General features: G+C 46.6%; 1 protein-coding gene across 1 annotated transcript in view; it reads right to left on the bottom strand.

Moving 5' to 3' along the window:
• The window catches only part of ensab (endosulfine alpha b), a 70,868-nt gene that overhangs the window by 27,064 nt on the left and 24,955 nt on the right, over window positions 1–18,849 (bottom strand). Inside the window, exon 2 of the mRNA XM_059980004.1 lies at window positions 2,926–3,051. Coding sequence (XP_059835987.1) covers window positions 2,926–3,051 — 126 coding nt within the window. The remainder of the gene's footprint in view (window positions 1–2,925; window positions 3,052–18,849) is intronic.

Below are 18,849 nucleotides of genomic sequence, written 5' to 3'. Positions count from 1 at the left end.
AACATCACAAGTTTCAAGATCCAAGACCGTACGGTAGCTTTATCTACACAGTAGATGTTTATGGCAAATACAGACAACAGACACTGGAATGTAGACCGTTTCTGGAGGAACTCAGTGGGCTAAGCTGGGTCTGTGGGGAGGGAGGTGTAGGGAATGAATAGTCAATATATCGGGTCAAGACTCTCCATCTGGACTGGCAAATAAGAGGGAAGAGAGCCAGCCTTCCTATAGCTGGGCAGCCATGAACACAACACAGTCTCACCAAGGTCTCATACAGCTGTAACATGACATCCCAACTCTTGTATTGAGTGCCCCAACCAATCAAACAGTTTTGGACAAATATGGTCTCCCTACCCAGGGAAGTACCCATGATTCTTGGGCTACTGGCATGTTACTTAAGAAGAGATTGATCAAACTGGGATTAAAGGATTTGGAACTGATCTCACTGAAACCCACAGTGCAAAGATCCCCTGGCTGGGGCACACAAGAAGGCTCAAATCACAACACAATGGGATTGGCCATTTACTGTCAAGATGATCAGAAATCTCTCTGCACACAGGGCTGCAGGTCTTGGAATTCTCCACTCCAGAGGGCCACGGAGACTGAGGATAATCAGCACGGAAATCGGCAGATGTTAAGGGAGCCGAGGGACGGTGCATGTGAGGCAACAGGTCACCCATGTTCTTGTTAGGTAGCAGAGTAGGCATCAGGGTGGGAGGTCTCTCTCCTGCACTGATCCTCAGGAGCACAGACTAAAATTAGGCATTGATAAATCCTTACACGGACAGCTGAGAGAATCTTGGATGCAGGGAAAGGTCGAGATGACCCATAGTTTCACTCAATGTCAGAGAGAAAGGGAATCACCCAGAGGCCCTTCTATTCATGACAGAGGTTGTCCACAATGGAGGTTCTTCCCTTGTACACTGGGGACCTGGGGTGGATGGTGTTACATAGTTTGGTGTGCTGTATAATTTTTTGGTATTGATTTTGTTTATTATTGTCACATGCATCAAGATAGAGTGAAAAGATTGTCTTGCATACTATTCATATGGGGAAAAAAAATCAGAAAGTGCATTGAGCTAAAACAAGAACAATGCAGAATAAAGTGTAAAAGTCATTGCAGACCCCACTCGGAGTACTGTGCTCAGTTCTGGTTGCCTCACTGCAGGATGTGGAAACTATAGAAAGGGTGCAGAGGAGATTTACAAGCATGTTGCCTGGATTGGGGAGCATGCCTTATGAATAGGTTGAGTGAACCCGGCCTTTTCTCCTTTGAGCGAAGAATGATGAAAGGTGACCTAATAGAGGTGAACAAGATAATGAGAGGCATTGATCGTGTGGATAGTCGGAGGCTCTTTCCCCAGGGCTGAAATGGCTACAGTTTTAAGGTGTTTGGAAGTGTTTGAAAGGAGATGTCAGGGGTAAGTTAGTTTTTGTTTGGCGAGTGTGTGGAACGGGCTACCGGTGGCAGTGGTGGAGGTGAAAAGATAGGGTCTTTTAAGAGACTCCTGGATAGGTACATGGAGCTCAGAAAAATAGAGGGCTATGGGTAACCCTAGGTATTTCTAAGGTAAGGACATGTTCAGCACAGCATTGTGGGCCAAAGGGCCAGTATTGTGCTGTAGGTTTTTCATGTTTCTATGAAAAAGTGCAGTGCAGGTAACAATGAAGTGCAAGATAATGAGGTAAACTGTGCGGCCAAGAATCCTTTCATTGTACAAGACGTCTGTTCCAGAGTTTCATGATGTCCTGGTGGTAAGTGCTTTTAGATTTATTGTATCTCTGCTCAATGGGAGAGGGGAGAACAGAGAATGTCTGGGATGGGTGGGGTCTTTGATTGTGCTGGCTGCTTTATTGAGGCAGTGAGAAGTACGGACAGAATCTACGGAGAAATGGCTGGTTCCTGTGATGTGCTGAGCTGTGTACACAACTCTCTGTAGTTTCCCTCAGTCACATGCAGAGCAGTTGCCGTACCAAACCGTGATACACCCAGACAGAATATGTCTATGCAGTTTTTTCAGTTGCTTCAATTGCATGGACTGTAAGGGACTGTGTAGCATATGTAGATGGAATGGGCGAGGCTGCAGCTTCTATTTACTTCTGTAGGGGGCTGCTCCTTTTTATTTATGGTTACACTTTAGCCCTACCCTCTTAATATTTTGTCATTCAGTGAAGAGTGGTGGGAGGAGGTTGGCCTGGTTCCCTTGTTCCTGGGCCTGACCAAATAGACGGAAGCAGAAGGCTCCACCCAAGCTGATTTCCTGGCTACCTTCTGGAGGTACATTCATGCCCGAGTACCCCTGGAGAAAGAACACAGACACCACAGAGGTGTTCCAGGATGACTGGGCACTGCAGGGAATAAACTACATCCTGGATCAGGATGGAAATCATTTGGCTGAATTCAGTTATGGTTGCAGTTTGCACACACTTATTGTAGGGTTGTAATGCTTATAATAAACTTGATTTTGCAGATGAAAGACTGCAAGAGGAAATTTACAAGAACGTTGCTGGGACTTGAGGAGCTGAGTTGTAGGTTGAATAGGTGAGGCCTTCATTCCCTACTGTGCAGGAGAATGAGGGTGGATTTGATAGAGGTATACAAAATTATGAGGGGTATAGTGATAGGGTGAATGCATGGAGATTTTTCTTCTCCACTAGAACTAGATTATGGGTTAAAGGTGAAATATTTAAAGGGGAATGATAGGTTACAGGGAGAAGGCAGGAGAATAGGGTTGAGAGGGGTATAATGCAATGGCGGAGCATACTCAATGGGCCAAATGACTTAATCCTGCTCCTATATCTTAGCATCTGTTGGTCTTATGCAGGTTCAACAGTATAATTTAAGAAAAGTTCGGATAGGTATGTGGATAAGAAGGGTATAGTGGGCTATTGTTCCAGCGTGAGGGAGGTAGGATTACTCTTTACCCCTTTCTGCAGCCGCTTCATCAGGAACTCAGAGCCTCCGGGTCTTAATCCCAAAACCGGGTACTTGGCTTTTAGCTTCATTTCCTCGGCCTTTTCCGGGCTCATCGCTCCTTTCTCCTGAGTGTCCTGCAGGGGCGAGAGGGGAATATTAGCACCAAGGCAGTCAAAGTTACTTCCCTCAAATAAGTTGGTCAGGTACCCAATCTGTGAAACAATGAAGTCAATTCCCTAATTTTTATGACTGCAAATTAATCCCCTGATCACAATAATGTGGCAGGAAGCAGTGAAATCTGGCAGCACCCAGAAATTTCCAATTCAAACAAAACCCCATGATCACCAGGAAATCTGCAGATGCTGGAAATTCAAACAACATATACAAAATGCTGGTGGAACGCAGCAGGCCAGGCAGCATCTATAGGAAGAAGCACTGTCAACGTTTCGGGCCGAGACCCTTCATCAGGACTAACCGAAAGGAAAGATAGTAAGAGATTTGAAAGTAGGAGGGGGGAGGGGGAAATGCGAAATGATAGGAGAAGACCGGAGGAGGTGGGGTGAAGCTAAGAGCTGGAAAGGTGATTGGCAAAAGGGATATAGAGCTAGAGAAGGGAAAGGATCGTGGGACAGGAGGCCCAGGGAGAAAGGTGGAGGGGAGCACCAGAGGGAGATGGAGAACAGGCAGAGTGATGGGCAGAGAGAGAGAGAGAAAAAAAGAGGGGGGGGGGGGAAGAAACTAAATATATCAGGGACGGGGTAAGAAGGGGAGGAGGGGCATTAACGGAATTTAGAGAAATCAATGTTCATGCCATCAGGTTGGAGGCTACCCAGCCGGTATATAAGGTGTTGTTCCTCCAACCTGAGTGTGGCTTCATCTTGACAGTAGAGGAGGCCATGGATAGACATATCAGAATGGGAATGGGACGTGGAATTAAAATGTGTGGCCACTGGGAGATCCTGCTTTCCTTGGCGGACAGACCAAAACCCCACGATAATTGGGGGACAACAGCATCACAGGCACCTAGCATCTTTGCACAGCATTCACAAGAAAAACAAATCATACACATTTTTTTAATAGAGAAAACTTGTGTCCATTGTAGTGCAAATGGTCATGGTGTTGCTGTACTGAGCAGGGTGGTCTGTGAGGCATTATTCTGGGGTTATGAAATATGGATAGTATAATTAAAATTAGACCACTTTTCAGGAAATGAAACCTGCCCACAATACTTTGTGGTCTTTTGTCCCATTGCACTTATGTAGAGGAAGACATTAGACTCAAGATTGTTTAATGTCATTTCCAGTACACAAAACGTTAAGTGACAGATCAGTCTCCACCGTGCTTCCGCTCTACCTTCAACAATGTGCTAATGGCAAGAACATTAACATTTATTGTACTTTTCATAGTGTTTTTTAAACAATGAAGACGGGTCTGATCTCTCACTTAACATTTTGGTTAGTTCATGGCAACCATCCCCCAACACTCTGACAAAAGGGATATATTTTGGGTGTCTGCAGGTTGGGATGTGTACTATAAATATATAATTCTGTAAACTTACCTGATTATATTCCAGATGTTAAAATTAGTAACGTAGAAAACCTACAGCACAATATAGGCCCTTTGGCCCACAATGCTATGCCAAACATGTACTCACTTTAGAAATTACCTTGGGCTACACATAGCTCTCTATTTTTCTGAGCTCCACATACCTATCCAGGAGTCTCTTAAAAAGACCCTATTGTATCCACCTCCACCACCATCGCATAAAAAACTTATCCCTAACATCTCCTCTATCTGCTTCCAAGCACCTTAAAACTGTGTCCTCTCATGTTAGCCATTTCAGCCCTGGGAAAAAGCCTCCAACTATCCACACGATCAATGCTTCTCATCATCTTGTACACCTCCATCAGGCCACCTCTCATCCTCCATCACTCCAAAGAGAAAAGGCCCAGTTCACTCAACCTATTCTCATAAGGCATGCTTGCCAATTCAGGCAACATCCTTGTAAATCTCCTCTGCACCCTTTCTATGGCTTCCACATCCTTCCTATAGTGAGGCGACAGGAACTGAGCACAACACTCCAAGTGGGGTCTGACCAGGGTCATATATGGCTGTAACATTACCTCTCGGCTCCTAAACTCAATCCCACAGTTGATGAAGGCCAATGCACTGTACGCCTTCTTAACCACAGAGTCAACCTGTGCAGCAGCTTTGAGTGTCCTATGAACATGGAGCCCAAGATCCTGATCCTCCACACTGCCTAGAGTCTTACACCATTAACATTATAAACTGCCATCATATTTGACCTACCAAAATGAACCACTTCACACTCATCTGGGTTGAACTGCACCTGCCACTTCTCAGCCCAGTTTTGCATCCCGCTGTAACCTCTAACAGCCCTCCACACTATCCGCAACACACCCAACCTTTGTGTCATTAAGTAAGTGATTACAGCAATTGAAACTGTAGTTGGCTGTTCACTGTTACCTTTGTGCGGAAGGAATATATGGTGCCTTGTAAACAAATGCCGCCTCCAGCCCTTTGTTCATATTACAACCAGGGATTTTGATCAATTTAACTGAGAATTTTTATTTGTGAATCACATGCTCCTTTTTTTTGCCATGAGACATGGGAGCAGAATCAGGCCATTCGGCCCATTGAGTCTGCTGTGACATTTCATCATGGCTGATCCATTTTCTCTCTCAACCCCATTCTCCCACCTACTCCCTGTAACCTTTCACGCCATTAGAAGTTCACATAATCATATAGGGCATAGATGGTCATAGTCCTTTAGCCAGCATAGGGGATTCTAAAACTAAAAAGCACAGATTCAATGTGAGACAGAAAAGACATAAAGGGACTCAAGGGGAAGCTTCTCCCCCCACAGAGAGTGGTGGATGTATTAACAGGTTGCACAGGGAGAGGTATAAGCAGGTGCAATTGTGTTTAAAAGGAACTTGAACAGGTAAAAGGTTTAAAGGGCCAAACATGGACAGATGTGGCTAGCCTGGTGGGCACAATGGTCAGCACGGGCCAATCGGACTGGAGGGTCTGTTCCAGTGCTGTATTACTGTGTAACAGTGGAACCGAGCACTTTACAGGATGTGCTATGTGGAAGTTCCAGTGCTCTGAAAAACCGGCCCAACCTGACCTGAAGATTTCTTCAACAATGTTATTGAGACCAAAGGTTCTTTACCCTGAAACAGGCTACACCATAAAATAACAAATACACGGTATGATGTCCATTACCCTGCTGCTGTCGCAGATATAGAAGTTCCAATAACTTAAATATAGCTCAGGCAGTGTAACAAAACCCACGACTGATGTGTCCTCTCCAAGAAAAATGCAGACAGGAGAGAAGAAAGTGTGATGGCACAAGCAGTGGTTTGCTGCAGCCAATGTACACACACAGCAACACTCACAACATGCAGTTCACCTGCTCCCTCCTCAGACAGAACTAGGAACACCTCATTGCCAAGGGATTTATTGTAGAGGTGCCTTTGATAAAACAGTACCGATTGCCTCATTAGAAGGACGTGGAAGATTTACCAGGATGCTGCCTGCACTTCAGGGCATGCCTTATGAAGACAAGTTGAGTGAGCTGGGGCTTTTCTCTTCGGAGTGAAGGATGACAACAGGTGACTTGATACAAGATGATAAGAGCAATAGATAGGGGACAACCCGAGACTTTTTCCCGGGGGGGGGGGGAATGACTAATACTATACAAGGGGGCATAATTTTAAGATGACTAGAATATAACAACAAGGATGTGATGCCGAGGCATAATAAAGCATTGGTCAGACTGTACTTGAGTATTGTGAGCACTTGGGTCCCTTATTTAAGAAAAGGTGTGCTGGCATTGGACAGGGCCCAGAGGAAATCCACGAGAATGATTCTGGGAAAGAAAGGTTTAATGAACGAGGAGCATTTGATAGCTCTGGGCCTGTACTTGCTGAAGTTTAGAAGAAGAATCGGGGCTGGGGAGTGGAGAATCTCATTGAAACCTTCTCAAATTTTGAAGGCCTAGACAGAGTGGATGTGGAGAGGATGTTTCCTATATTGGGTGAGTCTAGGACCAGAGGGCATTACCTCAGAATAGAGGCATGTCCATTTAGAACAGAGATGAGAATGAACTTCCTTAGCCAGAGGGTGGCGAGTCTGGAATTCATTGCCAAAGACAGCTTTGGAGCCTGAGTCATTAAGTCTATTTAAAGCAGAAATTGATAGGTTCTTGGTTAGCCAGGGCATCAAAGGTTACAGGAAAAAGGCAGGAGAATGAGGTTGACAGGATTAATAGATTAGCTATGATGGAATGGTGAAGCAGAGTCAATGGCTTAAGTGGCCTAATTCTGCTCCTATGTCATACGGAATGTGAAGAGGCAAGCTCTTTACACAGACTGGTGGATGCTGGTAACGCCCTGCCGGGGTGGTGGTGGAGGAAGTTAATAAACTCTTAGATATTAACATGGATGTTAGAAAATTGGAGAGTAATTCAGTTGATCTTAGTTAAGTTACAAAGTTGGCATAAAATTGGACACCCAAGAATCTGTGGCGTACTTTAATGTTCAGACCATGACATTGTGCTGAAATAATTACCGTAGATTCCGGACTACAGAGCGCACCTGATTAAAAGCCGCACGCTCTAATTTTAGAAAGAAAATCAATTTTGTACAAGCCGCACCGGATTTTAAGCCGCAGGTGTCCCACGTTGTAATATGAGATATTTACACAGAAAGATATTACACGTGAGGATTTTTTAACTTTTAATTAAAGCTGTATGGTAACATAAACAAATACATATTGCAAATGCTTCTTTTCGAACAGTGCCTGTAACACAGCTACTTTTAAATATACATACGTATCGGTAACACACAAATTACGTTGCGTATACTTTTTTACTGAACAGTGCACGAACAACATTCCAATATCTCCTAACAACTGGTAAAAAAATATATATACTGCAGCCTACCAGGAAAAGTTATTGATCACCTTTAACTTAAAAGCTGCATCATATGCTTTTCTTCGAGTGTTTTCCATGTTGATGAGGGTGAGTACAAATGACTGATTTACAATAATTTAATTGTGAAAGTGCGCTTGATTTATCGTACAATTTCATTGGACCTCTGTGAACTACTCATCAATTTTATTGGTCTTGCTATGATCCCAGCCCCCTCCTTTGTGAGAATCGCAAGAGCACCCGTTTGGGGGGCGGGGGGTCAGTAGACTCAGGAAGCAAGAGAGAGAGAGAGAGAGAAACGTGCCAAATTGCACGTCCCAACCGGGATACAGAATAAGACGACAGCGACTATTGTCTCATGGAGACCACGTGAAAAGCCCTCGAGCAAGGTGGGCTGGTTGAGAGAGAGATTGCATCATCCCAACCTGATTGACACCTGCGACCCCGTGAGGAAGTATAAAGGAGAGTCTCAGGGGGACAGCCCCTCAGACGCACCAAGAAGACACGAGAGTGTTCCCGCAGTAGCGGGAAGCCATTCTGAAGGAAGCCACGTGCGTTAGTTTCCGGGATTGGAATTTGTGGCTGGAATCACAGAAAACCGCTTTTAACTAACATCGGGGCAAGGAAACCAATACTCCCCCGATTTCACGGAAGATTCATCAAGACTCGGCAAGTTCTTTCTCTTCTCCCCCAATCTCTCTCTCTCGGTCGCCCCACGTGAAACCCAGCGATTTTCAAAGGGCTGAGGCCTGCAGCCTTCTGAGTGACTTTTATATTTCCAACGGACAATCTATTAACCCCTAGACAACAGCAGAGCTCACTTCTTAATGATGATTATTACTATACCAGCACTTTAGATTGAGTGTTGACGATGTGCACTATCTGAATGTATGTATTAACCCTACTTTTGTGTCCCTTTATAAATAAAACGTTTGAAAATAGTGACATCAGACTTCAACGGACCTCTCTATCTTTGCTGGTAAGTTCTCCAGTTACGGGATACGTAACAGTGTAAAGAGGGTTTCTTCTTTTTGTTAACTAGCAGGAATGCTAATTTACTGATAACGAGAATGGTATTCCTTTGTAAACCAAATGGGGATTAATGTTCTTTCTTCTGAGTCTGTAAGCTTTTGTTGGCGGGCTTTTGGGCAGATCGGCGCGAGGGGGTCGAGAGAGAGGACGCATTGCTCTAAGCTGGGCGAGGATCGGACCCTAAAGGGGGGTCCGAGGCCGGGAGATTCTCCGAGGGGGGGGGGATGAAGCTAGATGTGTTTGGTTGACCACTCGGAGGGTCCTGAGCTGTTTGGAGAGTCGAGGAGTTCGGAGGGTCCTGAGCTGCGAGTCGAGGAGTTCGGAGGGGATCGAATGGTGGCCAGAAGACTTCAGTAATTGAGCTCCAACGGTTGTGCACGAAGTGGTTTGGACTTTGATAAGTTTGGTGCCTTTTCTTTAATTTTCTCTTCATATATACTGTATCGTTATTAATCACTTAGTTATAGTAACCTTTATAAATTGTACTCATTTAATCGCATATAGCGTACTGTCTGTTTTTGGGCGAGGCGGGGACATCACACAGCATCCACACCAGCTGATTACCCAGTTTGGCGGGGCCGAAGGCTGCTCCCCCTAGACGGGAACGAGCTGAGCGAGCCTGAGGCGACCCAGGGAGTTACATTGTGGGGGCTCGTCCGGGATTGATTTCTGTGGAAGCTGTGTGATCACCCTCTTTAAATTGTGTCTGCGGCGAAGAGCTGGTGTGCCTTTGTGGGTGTGCGATTGCTGGTTATCGCGGTGTGTGTGTTGGGTGGGGTGGTTTCTGTTGGCTGACGAAATGGTGGTGGGACCATGGGTTGTCTGTACTGTTTGGAGAGTGAGGAGTGACAGGTTGGGATGTTTCAGCAGTGGTGAGCTCCGCCCGGTTATTGGAATAATGTCCAGCCCTAAAGGGGCGGAAGCGTGGGCGGAGCGGACCCCTCAGTTGTTGGGTGAGTGGCAGTGCTTGGCTGAGGAAAAGCGACAGGGACGGGTTGAAAGTTTGAGTAGGCGGGCTGGTGACTTTGTTAGAACTGTCGAGCGCAATTACCTCGAAGTGACCGCTGCCAGTTCTGGGAAAGTGTGGGAAAATGCGTGTGGTTCGACTGGAAGTCAAATGCCGCAGCTGGGGGGCTTATCATATCCGTGGCAGGAGATTGGTGGGAAGTTTTTAGGGTATCCTTTTTTGCCTAGGGGGGCAGATAAATTGCTTGTGGTGCCAAGGGGATCTGTCAAGGGGATCAGTTGTTCCGTTGATTCGAGAGGTGTCGGGAAACTTAGAGGAGGCCCAGTGGGGGAACGGCTTGGGGTCTCTGGGGGAGCACGTTCCCAGCAATGTACCAAGGAACTCCCGAAAGGAGCAGACCCTATTCCTGAAGGCTTAGAGGGGCCATGCGCACAGGTGTTGTTACGGATGGATGGAAGTCAAGTTAAAGCCATCCTCGGCACCGGGGCGCCGGTGAAGTTGCTGTACAGTTTGTTTCATAACCGTTATTGGAAGCATTTACCCTTGACAACATTGAGGACACTGGAGATTCGGGGTACCAGTGTCGGTGATTATCCAGACAACGGTTGTTGGTCAGTGAAAATGGAGTTCTTAGAGGCAAATGTGGAGGAGACTGAGGTTCATGAATCGTTAATGCTGATGTGTCTGGACCCTGTTGAGACGGGCAGCGTTTCTGTTCTAGAGAGAGCCAAAATCCTGCTGGTGCGCTTGGGAGCCTGCCCGGAGGAGGCGGGTGAGCGCTGTTTGGAGGCATTGTCGATGCACCCAGGGTTTCGAGCTGCTTGTGCGGACGTGTGTAGCAGCATTGGGCTGATAACGAATTCAAACAAGAGCCAGTGGTGGTACGGCCTGGGGGAAGTATCTGATGGTGAGACCCTCTTCGTGGACGCTGCGAAATACCACAAGGGAGGGGAGTTGACTGCTGAAGACACCTCGGAGAGAGAGAGGTTGCGGCGACTGGCCCCTACAGCCGTGGAAGATGTAGGCAGCGTGTGTATGGATTATATTGCGTTGAAGAGGTGCACTGTCAGTGACCAGAATATGGCCCTGAGGGCCAGAGAGGCGATGGCCTGTCTGAGTGGTGTGAAGTGGTTTAAGGTGCTGGATCTGAGGAGTGGATGTTGCCAGATCCCGATGAGTGGGGCCAACAAGGAGAAGATGGCCGTTATAAATTCCCTAGGAGTCTTCGGGTCTGAAAAGATGCCACAGGGCATATCTGGAGCCCTTGCAACCTTCCTGCTGGGCAGGTGGAAGACCATAGGGGATGTGGAGGCGTTTGGAGTTTTGGTGTATGTGGATGATCTATTGGTATTTGGATTTGCCTCAGGAGAATATGAAGTGAGGTCGTTGCAGGAGCAGCTGAGAACTACCGAGTTAAAGTGTTTTCGGGACACGTGCCAGGGCTGGCGAAGGTCGCAGCTCGTGAGAGACTGTCTCTACGGAATCAAGTTTGAAATGAAGACGGAGAGACTGGAGAAAGTGATCTGGAACCATTCGGAAGACTTACAAGTTGGAGAGAATGAAGAAAGTTGTCTGACTGAGGGTAATAGCAAACTGAGAACCCGGAGAGGGGAGTTTGCGGAGGTGAAGAAATTACAGATGAATCTCAGAAGAGAGAAGCGGAAACTTGAAGGGAACCTGAAGATGACCATCGACAGTTCAAATGAAGTGCAAAACCTGAAAGTTGATCTGGAAGAAGTCATGAGGAAGAAAAAGCTGGAGAGAAGTGCAGTGAATACTGAACAGGAGGCTGAAGAGACTGCGGGAGCAGTGCAGGCCACGTGTTTCCGTTTGGAGAAGATCAAACAGCAGCTACCGATCACAGGAATGAGGAAGAATACAGATTCGATGGATGATGTGCTGGATGTGTGGTACATGCTGCCTTTTGCTGACTTTCCCTCGATTGAGGAAGAGACCTTTGGCCCTTCTCCCATTGAGTCAGGTGTAGCGGGGAGGGTTAGCTGTGTGCAGTGTGGGGCATGAGTGAGAGGTTGAGAGAGGAGTTGGTAGTGGGCCCAAGGTATCCCCAGTTGTGTCCGAGCCTGAAGGGTTTAGGTGAGGGGGTACGGAGGTCTCAGAAGGGTTAGGGAACTCCCAGATAGTTGGCCTAAGTAGCGCCTGAAAAACAGGGCGTGAGGGTTACTGTGTGGGGAGAAGATGTCACTGTTTGTGCTTGGGTTACGGTGTGTTGGCAAGAAAGGTGGCGAGTTATTTAGTAGTCATGAGGACATGACTTTTATTTGGTGGAGGGAGAGTGTAAAGAGGGTTTCTTCTTTTTGTTAACTAGCAGGAATGCTAATTTACTGATAACGAGAATGGTATTCCTTTGTAAACCAAATGGGGATTAATGTTCTTTCTTCTGAGTCTGTAAGCTTTTGTTGGCGGGCTTTTGGGCAGATCGGCGCGAGGGGGTCGAGAGAGAGGACGCATTGCTCTAAGCTGGGCGAGGATCGGACCCCAAAGGGGGGGTCCGAGGCCGGGAGATTCTCCGAGGGGGGGGGGGGGGATGAAGCTAGATGTGTTTGGTTGACCACTCGGAGGGTCCTGAGCTGTTTGGAGAGTCGAGGAGTTCGGAGGGTCCTGAGCTGCGAGTCGAGGAGTTCGGAGGGGATCGAATGGTGGCCAGAAGACTTCAGTAATTGAGCTCCAACGGTTGTGCACGAAGTGGTTTGGACTTTGATAAGTTTGGCGCCTTTTCTTTAATTTTCTCTTCATATATACTGTATCGTTATTAATCACTTAGTTATAGTAACCTTTATAAATTGTACTCATTTAATCGCATATAGCGTACTGTCTGTTTTTGGGCGAGGCGGGGACATCACACAGCATCCACACCAGCTGATTACCCAGTTTGGCAGGGCCGAAGGCTGCTCCCCCTAGACGGGAACGAGCTGAGCGAGCCTGAGGCGACCCAGGGAGTTACAACAGTCTACTGTTACGAGGCAAAATGTTTTTGGCGGCATGAAAAAAAAACATGCATTAGCCGCACCGTAGTATAGGCCGCAGTGTTCAAAGCGTGGGAAAAAAGTAGCGGCTTATAGTCCGGAATTTACGGTAAACGTCTAATTAAAATAATTCCTTCTGTCAACATAATGCCCATATGCCTCCACTTCTGCACATCTACATGCCTATCCAAGAGCCACTCATTGTATATGCCTCCGTTACAACCCACAGCAACATATTCCAAGCAAGGAATTGCACCACACAGCACTGAACCCCAATTGTGAGGTTCTGGCAAGTGTGTGTGTGGCCAACCGATCGTGTGGTGAATCGACTGGGCCTCCTACACACGAAGGGCTCCTCTTTTTGCATGGGCTTTCGAGTGCGCATGTTTCTCGTCTCAGCGGGCCCACTTTGTAGCTCCTGTACTTTAAGCCGTCCCGAATGTACTGTGGCTAACACGACTCAGTAAAAGCTTTTAGTTCTATTACTCCATTATTGTTCTTGCTCTGCACATTTGTAACAATATTCTTTCCACACCTTCCTCCTTCATAATTTGAGAGAGCAATTGAGGACTTGGTTCAGGGTCTCTTGTTGGACGCGTATTGGGAATGTCAGTCTGACTTATACATCCAAACTCCCCTGGGCTTGTGGCTCAGAGGCAAGCCAGTAGCGTGCATCTGGATTTGGGAGGGACAGGCTAAAACTTGACATTTCATGGGCTGTAACCTCTTTATTACAGTCCAAGACGCACGTTTGCTACTTAACCCCGAGGCACTGGGAGCAGAAAGCAGGGGTGGGGAGGATTACTATGCAAAGTACAACACGCACAAAATCCTCAGCAGGTCAGGCAGCGCCTATGGAGGAGAACAAACAATTGCCAACACCCTTCGTCAAGACTAAAAAGGATTGGAAAGAAAAAGCCAGATGAAGGTAGAGGGAGGGGAAGGAGTAACAGCTGAGAGATGATGGTTGAGGCTAGGTGAGGGGGCAGGTGGGTAGGTTAGGGAGAGGATGGGTGAAAGGGGTAAAGGACTGAAGAAAGAATCTAATAGGAGAGAAGAGTGGACCACGGGAAAAAGGAAAGAAGGAGGGGCACCAGAGGATGTGATGGGCAGATGGGGAGAAGAAAAGGGGTAAGAGAGGAACCAGAATGGGGAATGGACAGAGAAGCAGGAGGGGCAGAAATTGCACACATTGGAGTAAAGTCTATGCATCTAATGGTGTTTGATCTGATTTTCTTTGTTTGGATTTACAGGGTGAACGACTTGCAGTAGTAATTTCATGCAGTTCTAACAAAGTGACTTACTTACTGGTGACCTAATGCCAAAGGATAATAGCTCAGAGAAACTTGAACGAGAATTAAAAAAAACACCAACTTTGTCCTGAAGCCCCTCCCGAACTCTGTGACCTCTTTGTACCCAACAATAATCTCAGACATCATCCTCTGCATGTCTCCACTGCTCAAGGCTGTGCCTTCAATGGTTGGTACAAAGCTCTGGAGTTCCCTCCCGAGGCTGCAGAACACCTCATATTCTGTCTGGGTAGCCTTCAACCTGACAGCATGAATACAGATTTCTCCAATTTCCAGTAACTTACCACCTCCACCTCTCTCTTTTTCCATTCTCCATTCTGCTTCCCCTCTCACTCCTCTTCTCCTCACCAGCCCACCAGCTCCCTCTGGTACCCCTCTTTCATCCCTTTCTCCCATGAATCTCTCCTAGATTTCCCCTTTACCCTTTCTATCACCCACCAGCTTCTCATTTCATTCCTCCCCCTCCCCACTCTATCTTCTCACTTGTTTTCACCTATCACCTGCCAGCTTATACTCTTCCCCTTACTTCCAACTTTTAAGCTGGCTTCTGCCTGTTCCTTTCCAACCCAGATAAAGGGCCTCAGCCCAAAATGTCAACTGTTCACTTCCCTCCATAAATGCTGCAGACTCTGCCATCTTCATCATGGGCACAACCCTCACCGCCTTCAGGTCACTTTAAAGAGGCAGTTCCCTCAAGGACCCTCACCATTCAGGACATGACCTCTTCTCATAACTACCCCGACAGAGGGTGGCATAAGAGCCTAAAAGCCACTCCCAATTTATTTTTGGGACAGCTTCTTCAGCATCTGCCAGATCTTTTAAAAGATCCACGTACACTGCTTCAGTCTTCCTCATTTGATGTACTTACTAACATTTTAAATGTTTTTATTGTAACTTGTAGTAATTTTTTAAATGTCTTTTCACCGTACCACCATTACAAAACAACACATTGCATACACCAGTGACAATAAACTGACTCTTGATGAATCTCTCTGCCACGACGCGCTTTCCATCCCGAGTGTCCGGTGGTCGGCCCCAAAGTGGCCGCATGCCGAATCTTGCTTGCGGCCACTCTTGTACAGTACTTTATGATGCTTAACTGCCTTCAAAGTACTGCTGTGAATTAGAAAGGGAAGCCAGAAAAGCAATGTAGCAGGCAGCACTGCGGCCGCACAGCTCCAACGACTGAGGTCTGATGCCAATCTGCTTATTTCTGCGCAGCTAGCACGTTTTGCCTGTGACCTTGTGGGCTCCCCCAAAGGGCCCAAACCACATAAATATTCTAAGTGGGTTAATCTGGCACTGTGAATCACTCCCTCTATACACATAAGCAGCCAAAAAGACTACAAGGGGACTTTGTGGGAATCAGAATACATGGAACAGGTATATGGAAAACAGGGAGAGGGGAGAATTGGATTGCTCAGAGCTAATAATCACTTTCTTAGTTAAACAAGTTTCCAGATTAGGAAGCTAGAAACCCCAGCATCTATAATACTGTTCTGATGAAGGGTCTCAACCCAAAACATCGACTGTCTATTTCCCTCCACATGCTGCCTGACCTGCTGAGCTCCTCCAGCACTTGTGTATTCCTTTGTGATTCTCTCAGGGTCACAAAGCTTTAAAAATGCTGTCCAGTTTTCCTTAATGTGATGCAGAGACTTGGATCACTTCATATTGATCCTGATAACGTCCAGACCAAAGGAACGGCTGCTACGTGGCACAGAAACAGGCCCTTCCCCCCCCGCCACCCTTCAACCAGATATCTATAACCCATCCCAATATTTATATTCCCCACATTCCCATCAACTACCTCCAAAATACTACCCAGGAGTAGAATTAGGCCATTTGGCCCATTGAGACAGCAGATGGCTCATTCATTTTCTTGCCTGCTCCCTGTAATCTAATCCATACCCCTCACCCAGATATAAAGGGGCAATTAACCCACCAACACATTAGGATGTGGGAGGAAACCAGAGCACTTGGAGCTGCAGGGAGAATGTGCAAACTACACAAACACACACAGTTTAGGATCGAACCCAGGCCTCTGCTGCTCTGAGGCAGCGATTCTACACACTCTGCCACCCATGTCCAGAAGAACACCCACTGGCCTGCCTTCCCCCCTCACCTGCCAGCTTGTAATTCCCCCCAAACCACCACCTTATTCTGGCTTCCTCCCCCTTCCTTTCCAATCCTGATAAAGGGTCTCAGCCTGAAATGTCAATTGTTTGTTCCTCTCTATAGATACTACCTGACTCGCTGAGTGCCTCCAGCATTTTGTGTGTGTTGCTCTATATTTCCAGCATAAGCAAAATTTTATGCCTCCAGAAGAACACTTGGTGCTGTGTGGCCTTAATGGCCAGGATACTAAGTAAACTATTTTAAATGGACCAGCACGATCATGAACAAACAAGGGAGAAAGGATCTGGCTTAGCTCCCCTGGCGATACACTGAGGCATCAGCTTCAGTTTTGAGATCAGCTGCTGAGTTTAGATCCAGAAGTCAAAACAGGCAGGGACAAAAGTCAGCCAACCATTATAAACACAATAGTTAAACTTTACTACAGGGCGCAAACACAAAACACTTCTCTGATATGATTTCTCCACCCAATGAACAGGCTCTGTCAGCGCAGCAGAGATAAGGGGGGTGGGGAGGGGAGGGTGAAGAGCAGCTGCTTGGTTGGTGGGGAGCAGCGGAGGTGAGACCAGCAGGACAACAGCTGAACGGGCTGAACAAACAACAGCGGATTAGAGATCCAAAGAAGTGCTCAGTGATGTCATGTCAGTGGCATTGGTAACATAATCCAGAGCTGTACATGCCCACTAGTCCTTTACCTGTGACCCTCGGGGAGCACCCCCGTGCCTCTATTCACAGCCAGCGAGTGGAACACTTTCTGAGCTAGGGCTCTTCTTATCCATCAAGAACACGGCAGTTGCCTGGGAAAGATAGCATTATCTCACAGAGCATGTGTGTTCTTGAGAAGCCTTCAAATCCACATCATTCTTCTGCGCTTGTCTCTACCATACAATGTAAGATTTTAAAGGGCAGATACTGTTGGATTAAAGAAAAATGAGGACCAAACTATTGGCCCAGATACCTGGGACGAGAGGAAAGAGGGTTTCATGTGAACAGGGAATTCAATTACATGCTGGTGTACAAAACCGTAAGATATTGGAGCAGAATTAGGCCACTCAGCCCATCCACTCTGCTCCATCATTCAAGATGGTTGGTTTATTTTCCCTCATACAACATATAACAAAAGACGTGGCAATAAACAGTGTTTCTTCAGAAGTGAAGTGAATCTTTGCCATGGAGGATTTTAAAGAGATTAAAGAAATCAAGGATTCAAGGGGTGGAGAAATTAAGGAACTCAATTAGAGGAAGATCCACAATATTCAAAGATGAAGGAGGATTGTGGCGTCGGGTGGAATATTCTAGTTCAGGGGTGGGCAAACTTTTTGACTTGAGGGCCACAAAGGGTTCTAAAATTTGACAGGGGGGCCGGACCAGGAGCAAATGGACGGAGTGTTTTGGTAATACACCTCATAAGAGAAAATAAAATTTCATGGCATATGTAGAAAACATGTGCTTTAATTTCAATTGAAAATGAACAAATGCATTACAACAAAATATCTGTCTTTGAAGTCCCATGGTATTTAGCTATTTATTGAAATGACTTTTAAAACACTGAAAATTAAATGAATAAAATACAGCTTTTTTTTAATAGTAACAGTTATTATTTTAAAGCACTGAAAATTCTGTTATCCTTCAAGATATTATCATCATCACTCTCCTCCTGACTGTCTTTATTTCAAAAACGGTAGGAGATGCAGGTCTACTTGTCCTGCTCCTTCTTATTCAATTGTCCCCTGTGCCAAAACTCAACAACGACCCGCACAATGACAAAGCAGGGAGAGCACGCCGGTATGCGGAGCTCTGTGCTCGCAAATCCCCGCAGGCTATCTCTCTTAGCCGGAACGCTGGCTAATTGTGAGTTGGTTCGGGTGTGCCAGGAAATGGGTCGCCACAAGGTCACAAAGTAAAGCGCAAATGTGGAGTAATACGCTGCACCTCAACAAAGGTCAATGTATATGGAGTGCATCATCTATTGGGAAAACGCCAGAATTGCGGGGAGAAAACGTCAACAAGGTTTATTAATATAATTTCATCAAGTTCTGCGGGCCGGATTAAAAAGCTTAACGGGCCGCATATGGCCCGCGGGCCGTAGTTTGTCCATGCCTGCTCTAGTTACATAGGACCCAGAAACAGCACGTGGTTCGTCCCACCAAATGAAGGGCAGGCCGACAGAAGCCGTAGAGTGGTAAACAGTCTGTAACAGGCTTGTCACTGATCTCTGCACCAGTCAGTTGCTTTACCCCACTAAGAACACACTATCCTGTTTCACACACTGCAAACCGCACTATCCTGTTTTACACACTGCAGACCGCACTATCCTGTTGTACACACTGCAGACCGCACTATCCTGTTTTACACACTGCAGACCGCACTATCCTGTTGTACACACTGCAGACCGCACTATCCTGTTGTACACACTGCAGACCGCACTATCCTGTTTTACACACTACAGACCGCACTATCCTGTTGTACACACTGCAGACCGCACTATCCTGTTGTACACACTACAGACCGCACTATCCCGCTGTTTTACACACTGCAGATCGCAC

The sequence above is a fragment of the Hypanus sabinus genome, chromosome 9, assembly GCF_030144855.1.
Source record: "Hypanus sabinus isolate sHypSab1 chromosome 9, sHypSab1.hap1, whole genome shotgun sequence".
NCBI lineage: Eukaryota > Metazoa > Chordata > Chondrichthyes > Myliobatiformes > Dasyatidae > Hypanus > Hypanus sabinus.
The sequence above is the reverse complement of the archived record's forward strand: the minus strand, read 5'-3'. Positions and strand labels throughout refer to the sequence as shown.